Source organism: Doryrhamphus excisus, chromosome 3, assembly GCF_030265055.1.
Source record: "Doryrhamphus excisus isolate RoL2022-K1 chromosome 3, RoL_Dexc_1.0, whole genome shotgun sequence".
NCBI classification, from domain to species: Eukaryota; Metazoa; Chordata; class Actinopteri; order Syngnathiformes; family Syngnathidae; genus Doryrhamphus; species Doryrhamphus excisus.
In genome coordinates, this window is record NC_080468.1 from 23,066,905 (window position 1) to 23,080,251 (window position 13,347).

General features: G+C 43.0%; 1 protein-coding gene across 1 annotated transcript in view; it reads left to right on the plus strand.

Annotated features, from left to right (window-relative positions):
* Nucleotides 1-13,347, plus strand: part of sema4f (sema domain, immunoglobulin domain (Ig), transmembrane domain (TM) and short cytoplasmic domain, (semaphorin) 4F) — a 35,330-nt gene that overhangs the window by 20,852 nt on the left and 1,131 nt on the right. The window contains exons 2-14 of the mRNA XM_058066389.1: nt 5,285-5,430; nt 5,509-5,568; nt 7,592-7,693; nt 7,771-7,882; nt 8,602-8,721; nt 8,809-8,963; nt 9,039-9,220; nt 9,482-9,611; nt 9,695-9,911; nt 11,186-11,295; nt 11,370-11,521; nt 11,601-11,656; nt 13,134-13,324. Coding sequence (XP_057922372.1) covers nt 5,285-5,430; nt 5,509-5,568; nt 7,592-7,693; nt 7,771-7,882; nt 8,602-8,721; nt 8,809-8,963; nt 9,039-9,220; nt 9,482-9,611; nt 9,695-9,911; nt 11,186-11,295; nt 11,370-11,521; nt 11,601-11,656; nt 13,134-13,324 — 1,733 coding nt within the window. The remainder of the gene's footprint in view (nt 1-5,284; nt 5,431-5,508; nt 5,569-7,591; nt 7,694-7,770; nt 7,883-8,601; nt 8,722-8,808; nt 8,964-9,038; nt 9,221-9,481; nt 9,612-9,694; nt 9,912-11,185; nt 11,296-11,369; nt 11,522-11,600; nt 11,657-13,133; nt 13,325-13,347) is intronic.

Below are 13,347 nucleotides of genomic sequence, written 5' to 3' on the forward strand. Positions count from 1 at the left end.
TTCCAAAAACATGCTAGGTTAATTGGCCACTCCAAATTGTCCATAGCTATGAATGTGAGTGTGAATGGTTGTTTGTCTATATGTGCCCTGTGATTGGCTGGCCACCAGTCCAATAAGTATGAAAGGGTCAGTTAACCTCAAATTTATTTTGATTAAACTTAAGAAGCCAAAAACGTACCACTTCCACACGGAATGTGAGGAGAACTTTTGTCACTCAATCATGTCAGTCGTGCGGTGGCTGACTTCATGCAGTTTTTTTGGACAATTTGGAGTCGCCAATTAACCTAGCATGTTTTTGGAATGTGGGAGGAAACCGGAGTACCCGGAGAAAACCCACGCATGCACGGGGAGAACATGCAAACTCCACACAGAGATGGCCGAGGGTGGAATTGAACCCTAGTCTCCTAGCTGTGAGGTCTGCGCGCTAACCACTTGACCGCCGTGCCAGCAAGATAACCAGTTAGCCTCAAATTTATTTTGATTAAACTTAAGAAGGCAAAAACGTACCACTTCCACACGGAATGTGAGGAGAACTTTTTTCATGTCACTTTTTTCATGTCAATGTCAGTTTTTTTTGGACAATTTGGAGTCGCCAATTAACCTAGCATTTTTGGAATGTGGGAGGAAACCGGAGTACCCGGAGAAAACCCACACATGCACAATTAGAATATGCAAACTCCACACAGACCGAATCCAGGTTCTCCTAGTTAGAATAGAAAAGAACAGCCTATACGTGACAGTTTATTTCCCCTTATATGGCTTAGTTCAGGTTTCTATGCCCTTATTCTGTTGTACTTCCTGTTTTGTTCCACTTAGTTTTCAGCTATCTTTAATTTCTCGTCATACACAGTGACACTTGGTCACATGTGAGGACACATTATGTACAAACACCTCCCTCGTGAGGGATGCTGCAGGTTTACACACACACACACACACACACACACTTTCACATGCCCATTCTGACAGGCACGGGTGAATTTAGGGCAAGCCTGATTAGTAGTGCTACTGCTTATCAGTGTGAGCCAGCCGCCTGCTGCCCCGGAGAGGGAGCGAGTAGGTCGGTGGAGGTGGGAGAATTGGGCAAGCGGGAAAATGACGTGGGAAGTTACAGTCTGGGATGTGATTTTTTTTTTTTTTTAAAGGTTCTTACTATGATGTGAATGAAGACATTTCTGGCAGTAGCAATAATAAAAACATATAGCTGATAAAGTGGACATGTTGGCCTTCCTACATGCTCTGGTCATTTTATGCATTTGATGTCTTTGTTCAATGTAGAAAGGCTACTGAATGTAACCTGTGTCTTCATTATTCAGTACGTTGTGTATAAGGGCCTGTTTTGGGCATATTGTAAATTTTACATGAATATCATTTTTAACACACATAACACCATGAACTATGAACTACAATTTTCATATTTGCAACCGAACAGTGTGTGTGCACGCTTTTGTACGCTCGTGTGCACATGCGTAACCCTTTTCACACAGCACGGTGAATGCGCTTTCACTTCCTGGTTGCTGCAGAGCAGGTATTTCCACGGGAAAGTTGTTTTTTTTCTGCTTAAAACTGCACCAAACTGCTTTCTTCTATTGTGGAGTTGCATCATTACCTCTTGCATGATTATCTTATTTCAATTTTTATGTTTGCGACACACACTGGATAAAGTTTGGATACCCCCTTACATGTTTTTTATGACCTTTGCAGCCTTTTCTCTGCTATGGTATCAGCTGCTTTTAATGACAGCGTGTATGCTAGCATCTGTAAATCATGCTAAAATCTTATTCATTCATTCATTCATTTTTTACCGCTTTTTCCTCACGAGGATCGCGGGGGTGCTGGAGCCTATCCCAGCTATCTTAAGGCGAGAGGCGGGGTACACCCTGGACTGGTCGCCAGCCAATCACAGGGCACATATAGACAAACAACCATTCACACTCACATTCATACCTATGGACAATTTGGAGTCGCCAATTAACCTAGCATGTTTTTGGAATGTGGGAGGAAACCGGAGTACCCGGAGAAAACCCACGCATGCACGGGGAGAACATGCAAACTCCACACAGAGATGGCCGAGGGTGGAATTGAACACTGGTCTCCTAGCTGTGAGGTCTGCGCGCTAACCACTAGACCGCCGTGCCGCCCCGCTAAAATCTTATATTTTTCTATATTATATATTTTGTTGCACCTAACTGGAAAGGGGTGCATCAATCAACACAGCTGCTCCCATGTTTTAAAAGTCACTGATCTTTTGCAGATGGTTGCCTTATTGCGCTAATGGAGGTCCACATCACAGCTGCAAAGCAACACACCTCTCCTCTTTCTGCAAGCTTGCATAACGCTTCCGTGCCGTCATGATAAATGCTGTGACAACACATCACAGAGGGATATTTTGTCTACGCTACAGATGCGGGCTGACCCATACGTTTTTTTTTTTGTGTAGTCGTCAACGACAGGATGTGTGTAGATGACTGCCCTCTGTCATCAGGTGTTCATGTTGATGGTAAATGATATACTCACTAAGCTTCCATATCCTGTTGCTGGAGAACAACACAGAGGATGTGGTGAATATTGCGTTGAATGTGTGTGTGTGGGGGGGTGTCACAGCTGTGTCCTGTCACCTTAGGGCTTGGTGTGTGTGTGTGTGTGTGTGTGTGTGCACGTGGTGCTGCTGTTCCCCTTCTCTCAATGAGTTTTGATTGACAGATGAAGCACTGTGAGGGGGTTGGGGGGCGGCTGGTGGGGGTATAATGTGTCAGTTCCTGGTTGGTCCATTCCCACAGTGCCCTGCAGTAGGTTAAGTCCCCTCCATAGCTAAAGGCAGTTAATTCAAGACACCACCCGCCCCCCCACCACCACCACCTCCAACACCGCCTTCCGTTATTTCATGTTTTATATGTTTTGTACCGGGCGGCACGGCGGTCGAGTGGCTAGCACGCAGACCAGGGTTCAATTCCACCCTCTGGCATCTCTGTGTGGAGTTTGCATGTTCTCCCGTGCATGCGTGGGTTTTCTCCGGGTATTCCGGTTTCCTCCCACATACCAAAAACATGCTAGGTTAATTAGCGACTCCAAATTGTCCATAGGTATGAATGTGAGTGTGAATGGTTGTTTGTCTATATGTGCCCTGTGATTGGCTGGCGACCAGTCCAGGATGTACCCCGCCTTTCGCCCAAAGACAGCTGGGATAGGCTCCAGCAGTAGAAAAAAATGAATGAATATGTTATGTACCGATTTATAGTATATCACACATCCCCACAGGGACCAGACGTTCACCTGACACACACTCACACACACTCCCTGCCCCCGTCATGTTTAATGTATAATGAATGATGAATGATTAATGCCAAAGAAGAGCGTTTTTTTTTTTTTTTTAATATAGATTCTCTGGCTCAACATCCTGTTTTGTACACTAAAAGTGTTGAAGTTAAAAGATGTGATGGTGTCACTCTAGGAATGATGCGTGCAGGTTGACAACCACGACAGCGTGGAAGACCTTGCCTTTAGACTCTGTCACCAACACTCATGTCATCACTCTCTCAACTATTGTGTCTCTGAGCGAGCCGTATTTGACATTTAAGGAAACAATTCATTGCCGTACAAAATATATGCAATATTACTGTCTATATTTTAGTGTGTGTGTGTGTTGCGTCATATCAGCAGGCTCGTTTCTGGGGATGCTGGGCTCCATCTTTTTAAGTGCCAGGAGGCTTTTAGCTGAACAGATGGCTTCTTGGTGAATGAGGAATGACATTCATGCGAAATGGAATGAATGTGTGTGTGTGTGTTGGGTTGTTTCTCAAACCTGAACAGAATAAGAGACAGCAATAAGAATAACTGAATAATAACCAAATATAAATGCAGGGAAACAGAGAATTAATATTTTCACCAAGGGGTGGACTCACTTTAGTTTCCAACGGTTCAGATATTAGTGGTGTCGTATCGAGTCATTTTCAGTGGATGGTAAATTGATATATAGACAAACTGTACACTGACTACCGTAATATAGACAAACTGTACACTGGCTACCGTAATATAGACAAACTGTACACTGACTACCGTAATATAGACAAACTGTACACTGACTACCGTAATATAGACAAACTGTACACTGACTACCGTAATATAGACAAACTGTACACTGACTACCGTAATTTCCGGACTATAGAGCACACCTGATTATCAGCCTCATCCACTACATTTTTAGAGGAAAACCGATTTTGTACATACACAAGCCGCACGTGCCCACATTAAAACATGTAAACATATTTACAAAGAAAGACGGTACACAGAGATAGTTTTCAAAGTTTTAATAATATAACTTAACAATAATAATAATAATATAACTTTCTTCACAAACGGTGCCTGTGACGCGGCGGTAAAACGGTAGCAACATGGTACCAACACGCTACACGCAACACAATAGCAACACAGTATAACAGGTCTGGTAAAAGAACATACTGGTAAAAAAATCACGGTAAGCCGTCTTCATTTTCATCAGTTTCCTTCTTTATCGGACAGCTCGATTGCTTTTAGCTTGAAAGCTGCGTCATATGCCTTTCTTTTTGCATTTTTCCACGATGAGGGTACGTTCACGCTAATTTAATTTATGCACAAAACAAGAAGTTGCAGTCTTCCTCGACGCACATATTCCACCGGTCTTAATCTTACCTTTTCTACTCGAGAGCCCCCTGGCGGCCGTTAGAAAAAATACATAAATTGGCCGCAGGGTTGAAAGTTTGGGGAAAAAAGTAGCGGCTTATAGTCCGGAATTTACGGTACTTTGCATTGTAAAAAAAAAAAAAAAAGTGTCTTTTCTTCAGTGCTGTCCCATTTAAAAAGATATGATTAAATATTTTTAGTGTATTACTGTGTGTTGTGTTGCTGACTGAGCAAAGACATGAAACATGAGTTTCTTTTCCACAATTAACACAATTTATATGTCAGAATTCATCATGCTGATGGGGTTAAGCTGTGCCTCGATGAGTTCCTCTTCTTTGGTGTGTGTGTGTGTGTTGAGTTAGCAAGGCGCTCTCTGGAAATGAGAAAATCTGCCAAATGTAAGCATTTTAGGGCTTTAAAAGAGGCGCTGGAATCCCTCGCACACATCAGCAAACTTGCTGAGAGCCCGCCTGTACACACACACACACACACACACACAGGATGGCACACAATGAGCTATTTGAATGTATCTTGCATTATTCATCATGTATTTGCACTGTATTCCTCCTTGGCTTTTCCTAAGTGGTATTGTCTCATGATAATGGAAGCTCCTTGTCTTTGTCCACAGACACCATCATCGGTCCAGAGGTGTTTAAAGCTGTGGCTAACTTCAGCACGTTCCTCCTGGATCCCACGTCTGGCGTGCTTTTCCTGGGTGCCAGAGACACCATAGTGGCAGTGGACACCAATAAGCTGACCGAGACGCCACGCACGGTGAAAGAACTGGAAGATTGCTGTGATTCCCCCCTGAAGGACAATGTCCTCAACCTTTTTCTTTGTGGTGTGTTTCAGGTGGTTTGGGATGTACCACAGGAGGGCAGGAACATTTGTATGATGAAAGGAAAGACGGAGGTGAGAGATTGAGCGTTGAGTGTTTGCTGAGAAGACACTTGTTAGAAGCTTGAGTCATTTGGCAAAAAGAGTGAGAGGGAATCACTCCGTAGCAGTTTGTGGCCCAAAAACCAACATCAAAAGCTGAAACTGAGTCTAAAAGGGTATTAAATGTGTCTTTTTTTACATTATTAGAGCCCTATACATATGAAATAACACCCCTATAGTCGCCTTTACACTCCAATTTATTGTTTGCATCACATTCCACAACTTGCAGAGACTTGAGACAGTCACTAGCTAGCAAGATAACAATTCATTCTTTCATTCATTCATTTTCTACCGCTTTTTCCTCTCCAGCCAATCACAGGGCACATATAGACAAACAACCATTCACACTCACATTCATACCTATGGACAATTTGGAGCCGCCAATTAACCTAGCATGTTTTTTGGAATGTGGGAGGAAACCGGAGTACCCGGAGAAAACCCACACATGCACGGGGAGAACATGCAAACTCCACATAGAGATGGCCGAGAGTGGTATTGAACCATGGTCTCCTCGCTGTGAGGTCTGCGCGCTAACCACTTGCCAGCAAGATAACCATTTAGCCTCAAATTTATTTTGATTAAAGTTACCACTTCCACACGGAATGTGAGGAGAACTTTTTTTTCACTCAATCATGTCAGACGTGCGGTGGCTGACTTCATGCAGTTTTAAGGTAATGTAATGTCTGAGGTTAGTATCATTACTGCTACCCAGTGACCATAATAATACTTATTACTTGTATTTCAATGTTTTCACTAATAATAGACGATACCCTAGCACGAAACGGCGTCTTTTTATTAATTCATTCATTTCTGAAAAAACTTGATCGGTGGTCATGGTCAGTGTTTGCCCCATCTCTCTTTAATTACTAATACCATTACTGTTTGTTTGTGACTAAGGAAGCTAACACGTTAAATGCACAAAAGCATAATCTGGGTTTAAGCGCAAAATATACCTGACACCGGCTACACAGCTAGGAGACCAGGGTTCAATTCCACCCTCGGCCATCTCTGTGTGGAGTTTGCATGTTCTCCCCGTGGGTTTTCTCCGGGTACTCCGGTTTCCTCCCACATTCCAAAAACATGCTAGGTTAATTGGCCACTCCAAATTGTCCATAGGTATGAATGTGAGTGTGAATGGTTGTTTGTCTATATGTGTCTATATGTGGGATAGGCTCCAGCATAACTATGACGCTAGTGAGGATAAGCGGTGTAAAATGAATGAATGAATATACCACACTTTTTAACACATTTTAAGTGATGAAACGTATACAGTAGATGAATGATAGAATAGAACAGATGGAATCAGAGTCATGGTGTCAGACCTTCATCCTGGTTGTTAGTCTAGCACTACAGCCATGCTTTGGGTCTGTGGCGGCGCTAGTGATGCGCGGCTGCGCTGTTTTCCGCAGGCCATTTGGTCATCCAGGCTCGCCGTTGCAGCAGGCGTTCGCCCGCATCTATATAATCCACACTGCTTGCCTTGTTGGAATTCCAGGAACAAATTAGATCATATATTTGCTTGTGTTCAGCTCGCAGCACGTTATAAATTGAAGTGCTTCCACAGCCAAATAGGGCGCCACCATCTTGCACGTTGTTACGGTACGCCATACATGTACATTCAAAAATCTCATTATAAATCTGCCATAGAAAAGACGTCAAACTGTTTTGGATGCTGATGTTGTTGTGATGTGTACAACTTTATGCATATGTTTAAATCAAGGCCTTATTTAGTCTTCTCACAAAAATGCAAGTGTGACTGCAAACAAGATTGCACAAAATTTACTGCATTTTTTTTAAGATAACCTTTCTTGTCATAATTTAAAAAAATTACAAGACAGGATGGAAAGGTTCCATTCCCTCTAACCCATACCATACTGTCAATTAATCTTATCAGTATCCCCAAGTTTAATTTGGATCAGCTAATCCTAAAATGATCACTGTTTCCAGGACTGCTTAGTTAAGTCTTGTTCATATGGGTCTCTGTCTCCCTCTGCAGGAGGACTGCCGCAATTACATCCTCTTATTGGAGTTCCATTCAGATGGACAGCACATCTACGTGTGTGGTACCTATGCCTTCGACCCAAAGTGTGCCTTCCTGGTCAGTGTTTGGGATCATATTTGTCACATGTAAACACAAAAGATGAACACAGTCCTTTTCTTGATACCGCCCTGCAGGAGATGTCCTCCTTCACTATAAAAAAGGACGCTGATGGGCAGGTCATTATGGAGATGGGGAGGAAGAAGGTGCCCTTTGACCCCAGGAAGCCCTTCACAGCAGTTATGACAGGTGAGTTAGCATCAGTGGTTGAGTTAGCGTGCTTTTCTGTGTTTTCCAGGCACAATCAGCCGTCTTCATTCATTCGGGGTACACCCTGGACTGGTCGCCAGCCAATCACAGGGCACATATAGACAAACAACCATTCACACTCACATTCATACCAATTAAGTCACCAATTAACCTAGCATGTTTTTGGAATGTGGGAGGAAAAACCGGAGTACATGTACGTGCATGCGTGGGTTTTCTCCGGGTACTCCGGTTTCCTCCCACATTCCAAAAACATGCTAGGTTAATTGGCGACTCCAAATTGTCCATAGGTATGAATGTGAGTGTGAATGGTTGTTTGTCTATATGTGCCCTGTGATTGGCTGGCGACCAGTCCAATAGGTATGAAAGGGTCAGTTAACCTCAAATTTATTTTGATTAAACTTAAGAAGGCAAAAACGTACCACTTCCACACGGAATGTGAGGAGAACTTTTTTCACTCAATGTCAGTCGTGCGGTGGATGACTTCATGCAGTTTTTTTTGGACAATTTGGAGTCGCCAATTAACCTAGCATGTTTTTGGAATGTGGGAGGAAACCGGAGAAAACCCACGCATGCACGGGGGAGAACATGCAAACTCCACACACAGAGATGGCCGAGGGTGGAATTGAACCCTGGTCTCCTAGCTGTGAGGTCTGCGCGCTAACCACTAGACCTTCATTCTTACTTGTTTATGTTCTCAGGCGGTCTCCTGTATGCCGGCACCTCCATCAACTTTCGCGGCACAGAATTCGACATCACCCGGGCAACGGGACCGGAGCAACAGCAGATCCGGAGCGAGCAAAAAGTGTACTGGCTTGATGGTGAGACGTGGGCACCGTCGGACCTGAATGCGTGATTGAATCATTGTACTCATTCGAGTCTGGTGCGTTTTTTTTTTTGGCGAATAGAACCTGATTTTGTGAGCTCAGCCGTCGTGGAGCTGTCGGCTGACAACAACGTAACGGGAGAGGACGACAGGATCTATTTCTTCTTCAACGAGGCAGCCATGGAGTACACCTTCTATTCCAAAGTCAGAGTACCCAGAGTGGCACGGGTGTGCAGGGTGAGGATCCAACGTGTGATTGACGAGTGACAGATTTGAATAGATTTCCGTATGACCTATTTTGACTTCTTTCAGTCTGACGTCGGGGGGCTGAGGACGTTGCAGCAACACTGGACCACCTTCCTCAAAGCAGAGCTGGTGTGCGAGGACAAAGTCAGACATCAACGCTACGACATCCTGCAGGATGTTTTCACCTTGCGACACTCAGCTGAAGAAGCCGGCAGCACGCACTTTTACGGTCTTTTCACCACGCAGTGGTAAGCGGAACCAGCCTACGTTCTGCTGCAACTCAGATCAGCATCATCACCAAATGTCCAGGAACATTTAATTCCTGGTGACTATAGTTCCTGGAACTCAAACGTTCCTGTGGCCCATTGTGTTTTTCGTTGGCACAGTTCAAAACAGCCACTGCAAAACCTTTAAACTGGAACTTCAGTTCGGCCCCCAGTTCTTATGGTCCAAACATACACAATTCCCGTGCATAAATCCATTTTTTTTTCTTCTTTCCTGTGTCTTAGGGAGCCGGAACAGTCCGCAGTTTGTGTTTTCAGCGTCTCTGACATCATCAGAGTAATGAACGGCCCATTTAAAAAGCGCATTGACAAAACAGACACACCCACACCAGTGGGCTCGCCGAGGCCTGGCCAGGTACTACCATGCAATATTTGTTATGAAAAGGCATAGTCTCCCTTTTAAAATGTCTCACCGGTTTCGCTTTTTCTCCCCCGAAGTGCCTGAACAGCGCTCTCAAGGCCGAGGGCTTTGACTCATCTCTGAAAATCCCAGACAACCTGTTGGCGTACGTGAGAAATCACCCGCTCATGCAGCAAAGTGTCAACGCGGCGCCCCTGCTGGTCAGGAAGGGAGTCAAGTACACCAAACTGGCCGTCACGCTCACGGACCAAAGAGGAGAGGGACAACGAGGAGCAATTCTGCACCTTGGAACAGGTAAAAGATGTCATCCATTCATCGGTTATAATGACGTGAAGTGGAGCTCGCTACACCCTGGACTCAATTCCAGTCAATTACATATATACATTTCGTTGGCAATTATATACTGTGTTTTTGTGCAATGACAATAAAGGGAGTCTATCTATATCACTATATGGACACTTACTATGGTACACATTATGTCATTGGATGCTCATATCACCTTGTACTTCGGTACGAGGTGCATTATTAAAAAAAAAAAAAAACAACCTTAAACTGTATTATGGAAAGCAGGAAGTGAACAAATGTAACAGTTACTGATTGTAAAAGTACCAGATGGAGGGGTAGGATTTAATAAGCTTTGCTTCTTCCTACTCCTTTTGGACATGTGGAACTGTGAACTGATTATGGGATGCACTCAATTGTAATCTGATGCATGTTCAAATGAAGTAAAACCATTACCATTACCATTACCATAGATCAGGGGTCTCAAACACGCGGCCCGCGGGCCAAATGTGGCCTGCAGGACACTAGTTTGCAGCCCCCGCCTTGATATGAAAGTTTAATGTTAGTGCGGCCCGCGCAAGTTTGATATGGATGCTGTATGGTATCATGTACCCAGAAAAAATTATTACGTTTGATTAATGTTCATGTTAAAGGTTAAATAACTGTTAATAGTTATCCTCCCTATCCGTGTGGAAGTGGTACGTTTTTGGCTATTTAAGTTTAAAGGAAATAACTTGAAGGCTACCGTTTAGGTCGCTAGCTCTCTAGTTTGCGAGTTAGCATGTGTCTCAAGACCCTGCAGTTGCGCAATATGTTGTAAATAAAAAGAGTATAAATGTGACTATAGTCGTGTTTTGTCATGTCTACAGGGCTCTAATAATGCTTTGTTCATTTTAATCTGAAAAAATAATTTGTCTACCCACCAACTATATGTGGTTTCTTAAGTTTTTATTATTTGCTGTTTTATTATTATTATTATTATATTTATTTATTTATTACTGATTGATTGATTTTCTTTATTCTTGATTTGTTTATTTATTTTTCATTTTATTTTGTGTAGAAAAATCAAAAGTAAGATATTTGAGAACAGTGGAATGTTTTATCAGAGCTTTTCTTGTAGAAAATTGGAACCAAAGCAAAGTTTTTTGAATTTTTTTGTTTTTAATAAAATTTTTTGGAAAACCTGATGCGGCCCAGTCTCACCCAGACCCTAGCTCCAGTGGCCCCCAAGTAAATTGAGTTTGAGACCCCTGCCACAGATGTTGTTTTGTTTGCCATCTTTGCAGACTATGGCGAGCTCCACCAGGTGGCAGTAATGGGCGAGAATGCCACCTTACTGCGGGAAATTCCTTTATTTGACGCAACAGAGCCCATCAACAATATTTTCCTGCACCAAGTAAGTACTGTGTATTTTCTGACGTCGTATGTGGAGGTGTTCTGTGCAGCTGAGTGATCTACTGTGTTTCTTAGGGCTGGGCTCTGGTGGGCAGCCCCCGGTCTCTTGCCCGCATCAGGTCTGAAGAGTGCACGGTCTATTTTAGTTGCGCATTGTGTGCCAGAGTCCGAGAACTGGGCTGTGAATGGGACGCAAGGAAGGGAACCTGCTTGTCCTCGATGGTGCCGTAAGTACTGACATTAGTGCCCGGCTTCCTTGTCAAGTCAAATATCAACTACAGTGTGTGTGTGTGTGTGTGTGTTCAGGCCTGGTAGTGGTGATGTCATAGAAGACGCCTTGAGGAGATGTGATGCCCAGGAAGGTGAGTGTGTAGGAATCTTATGTGGGTTTTGGGACACACCCCACTGTTGTGTATGTGGGAAAAGGGTTTGGAACACACCCCGTAATTCAGGGATCTCAAACTCAATTTACTTGGGGGGCCACTGGAGCTAGGGTCTGGGTGAGATTGGGCCGCATCAGGTCCCCCCCCCCCAAAAAAAACGCATTTATTAAAAACAGAAAAATATACAAACTTTTTCAGTGCTTTGGTTCCGATTTTCTACAATGAAAGCTCTGATAAAACATTCCACTGTTCTCAAATATCTTAATTTTTATTTTTCTGCACAAAATAAGATTAAAAATAAATAAAGAATAAAGAAAATCAATCAATCAGTAATAAATAAATATAATAATAGTAATAATAAAACGGCAAATAATAAAAACTTAAGAAACCACATATAGTTGGTGGGTAGACAAATTATTTTTTTCAGATTAAAATGAACAAAGCATTATTAGAGCCCTGTAGACATGACAAAACACGACTATAGTCACATTTATACTCTTTTTATTTACAACATATTGCGCAACTGCAGGGTCTTGAGACACATGCTAACTCGCAAACTAGAGAGCTAGCGACCTAAACGGTAGCCTCCAAGTTATTTCCTTTGAACTTAAAAAGCCAAAAACTTACCACTTCCACACGGATAGGGAGGATAACTATTATTATTATTATTATTATAACAGTTATTTAACCTTTAACATGAACATTAATCAAACATAATATTTTTTTCTGGGTACATGATACCATACAGCATCCATATCAAACTTGTGCATTACCACTTCCACACGGATAGGGAGGATGACTATTAACAGTTATTTAACCTTTAACATGAACATTAATCAAACATAATAATTTTTTCTGGGTACATGATACCATACAGCATCCATATCAAACTTGCGCATTACCACTTCCACACGGATAGGGAGGATGACTATTAACAGTTATTTAACCTTTAACATGAACATTAATCAAATGTAATAATTTTTTCTGGGTACATGATACCATACAGCATCCATATCAAACTTGCACATTACCACTTCCACACGGATAGGGAGGATAACTATTAACAGTTATTTAACCTTTAACATGAACATTAATCAAACGTAATAATTTTTTCTGGGTACATGATACCATACAGCATCCATATCAAACTTGCTGCGGGCCGCACTAACATTAAACTTTCATATCAAGGCGGGGGCCTCAAACTAGTGTCCTGCGGGCCACATTTGGACCGCGGGCCGCGTGTTTGAGACCCCTGACGTAATTGGTTACTTGAATCAAACAGGTAAGGCTGCATAGCTTTGTTGGCCCTGAATCTTAATGCTAATCTGGACCCGAAAGGATTATTCATAAAAATGAGTTTTTCCAGTCCCACTACTTTGATGGACATAATGCATATTTTCCCACATCTTCTAGGAAGACTTAATATGCTACCCTTCTTTCTCTTTCTGGTGCTTAGAACGTTGTTCCCCACCCATCAAGGAACTGCGCGTTTCCCTGGGTCTACATCTCCGGTTGCCATGCGCCCAGCTGTCCCCCAGACCATGTAGCTGGGAGTACCCCCCGCACAGTCTCACCAAGCAGCGTTACCCCGACCTCGAGGTGACCGTCACCACGGACGGTCTGGGAAGTTACGTCTGCATATGCCAGGTACAAAAAAAAAAAACACATTG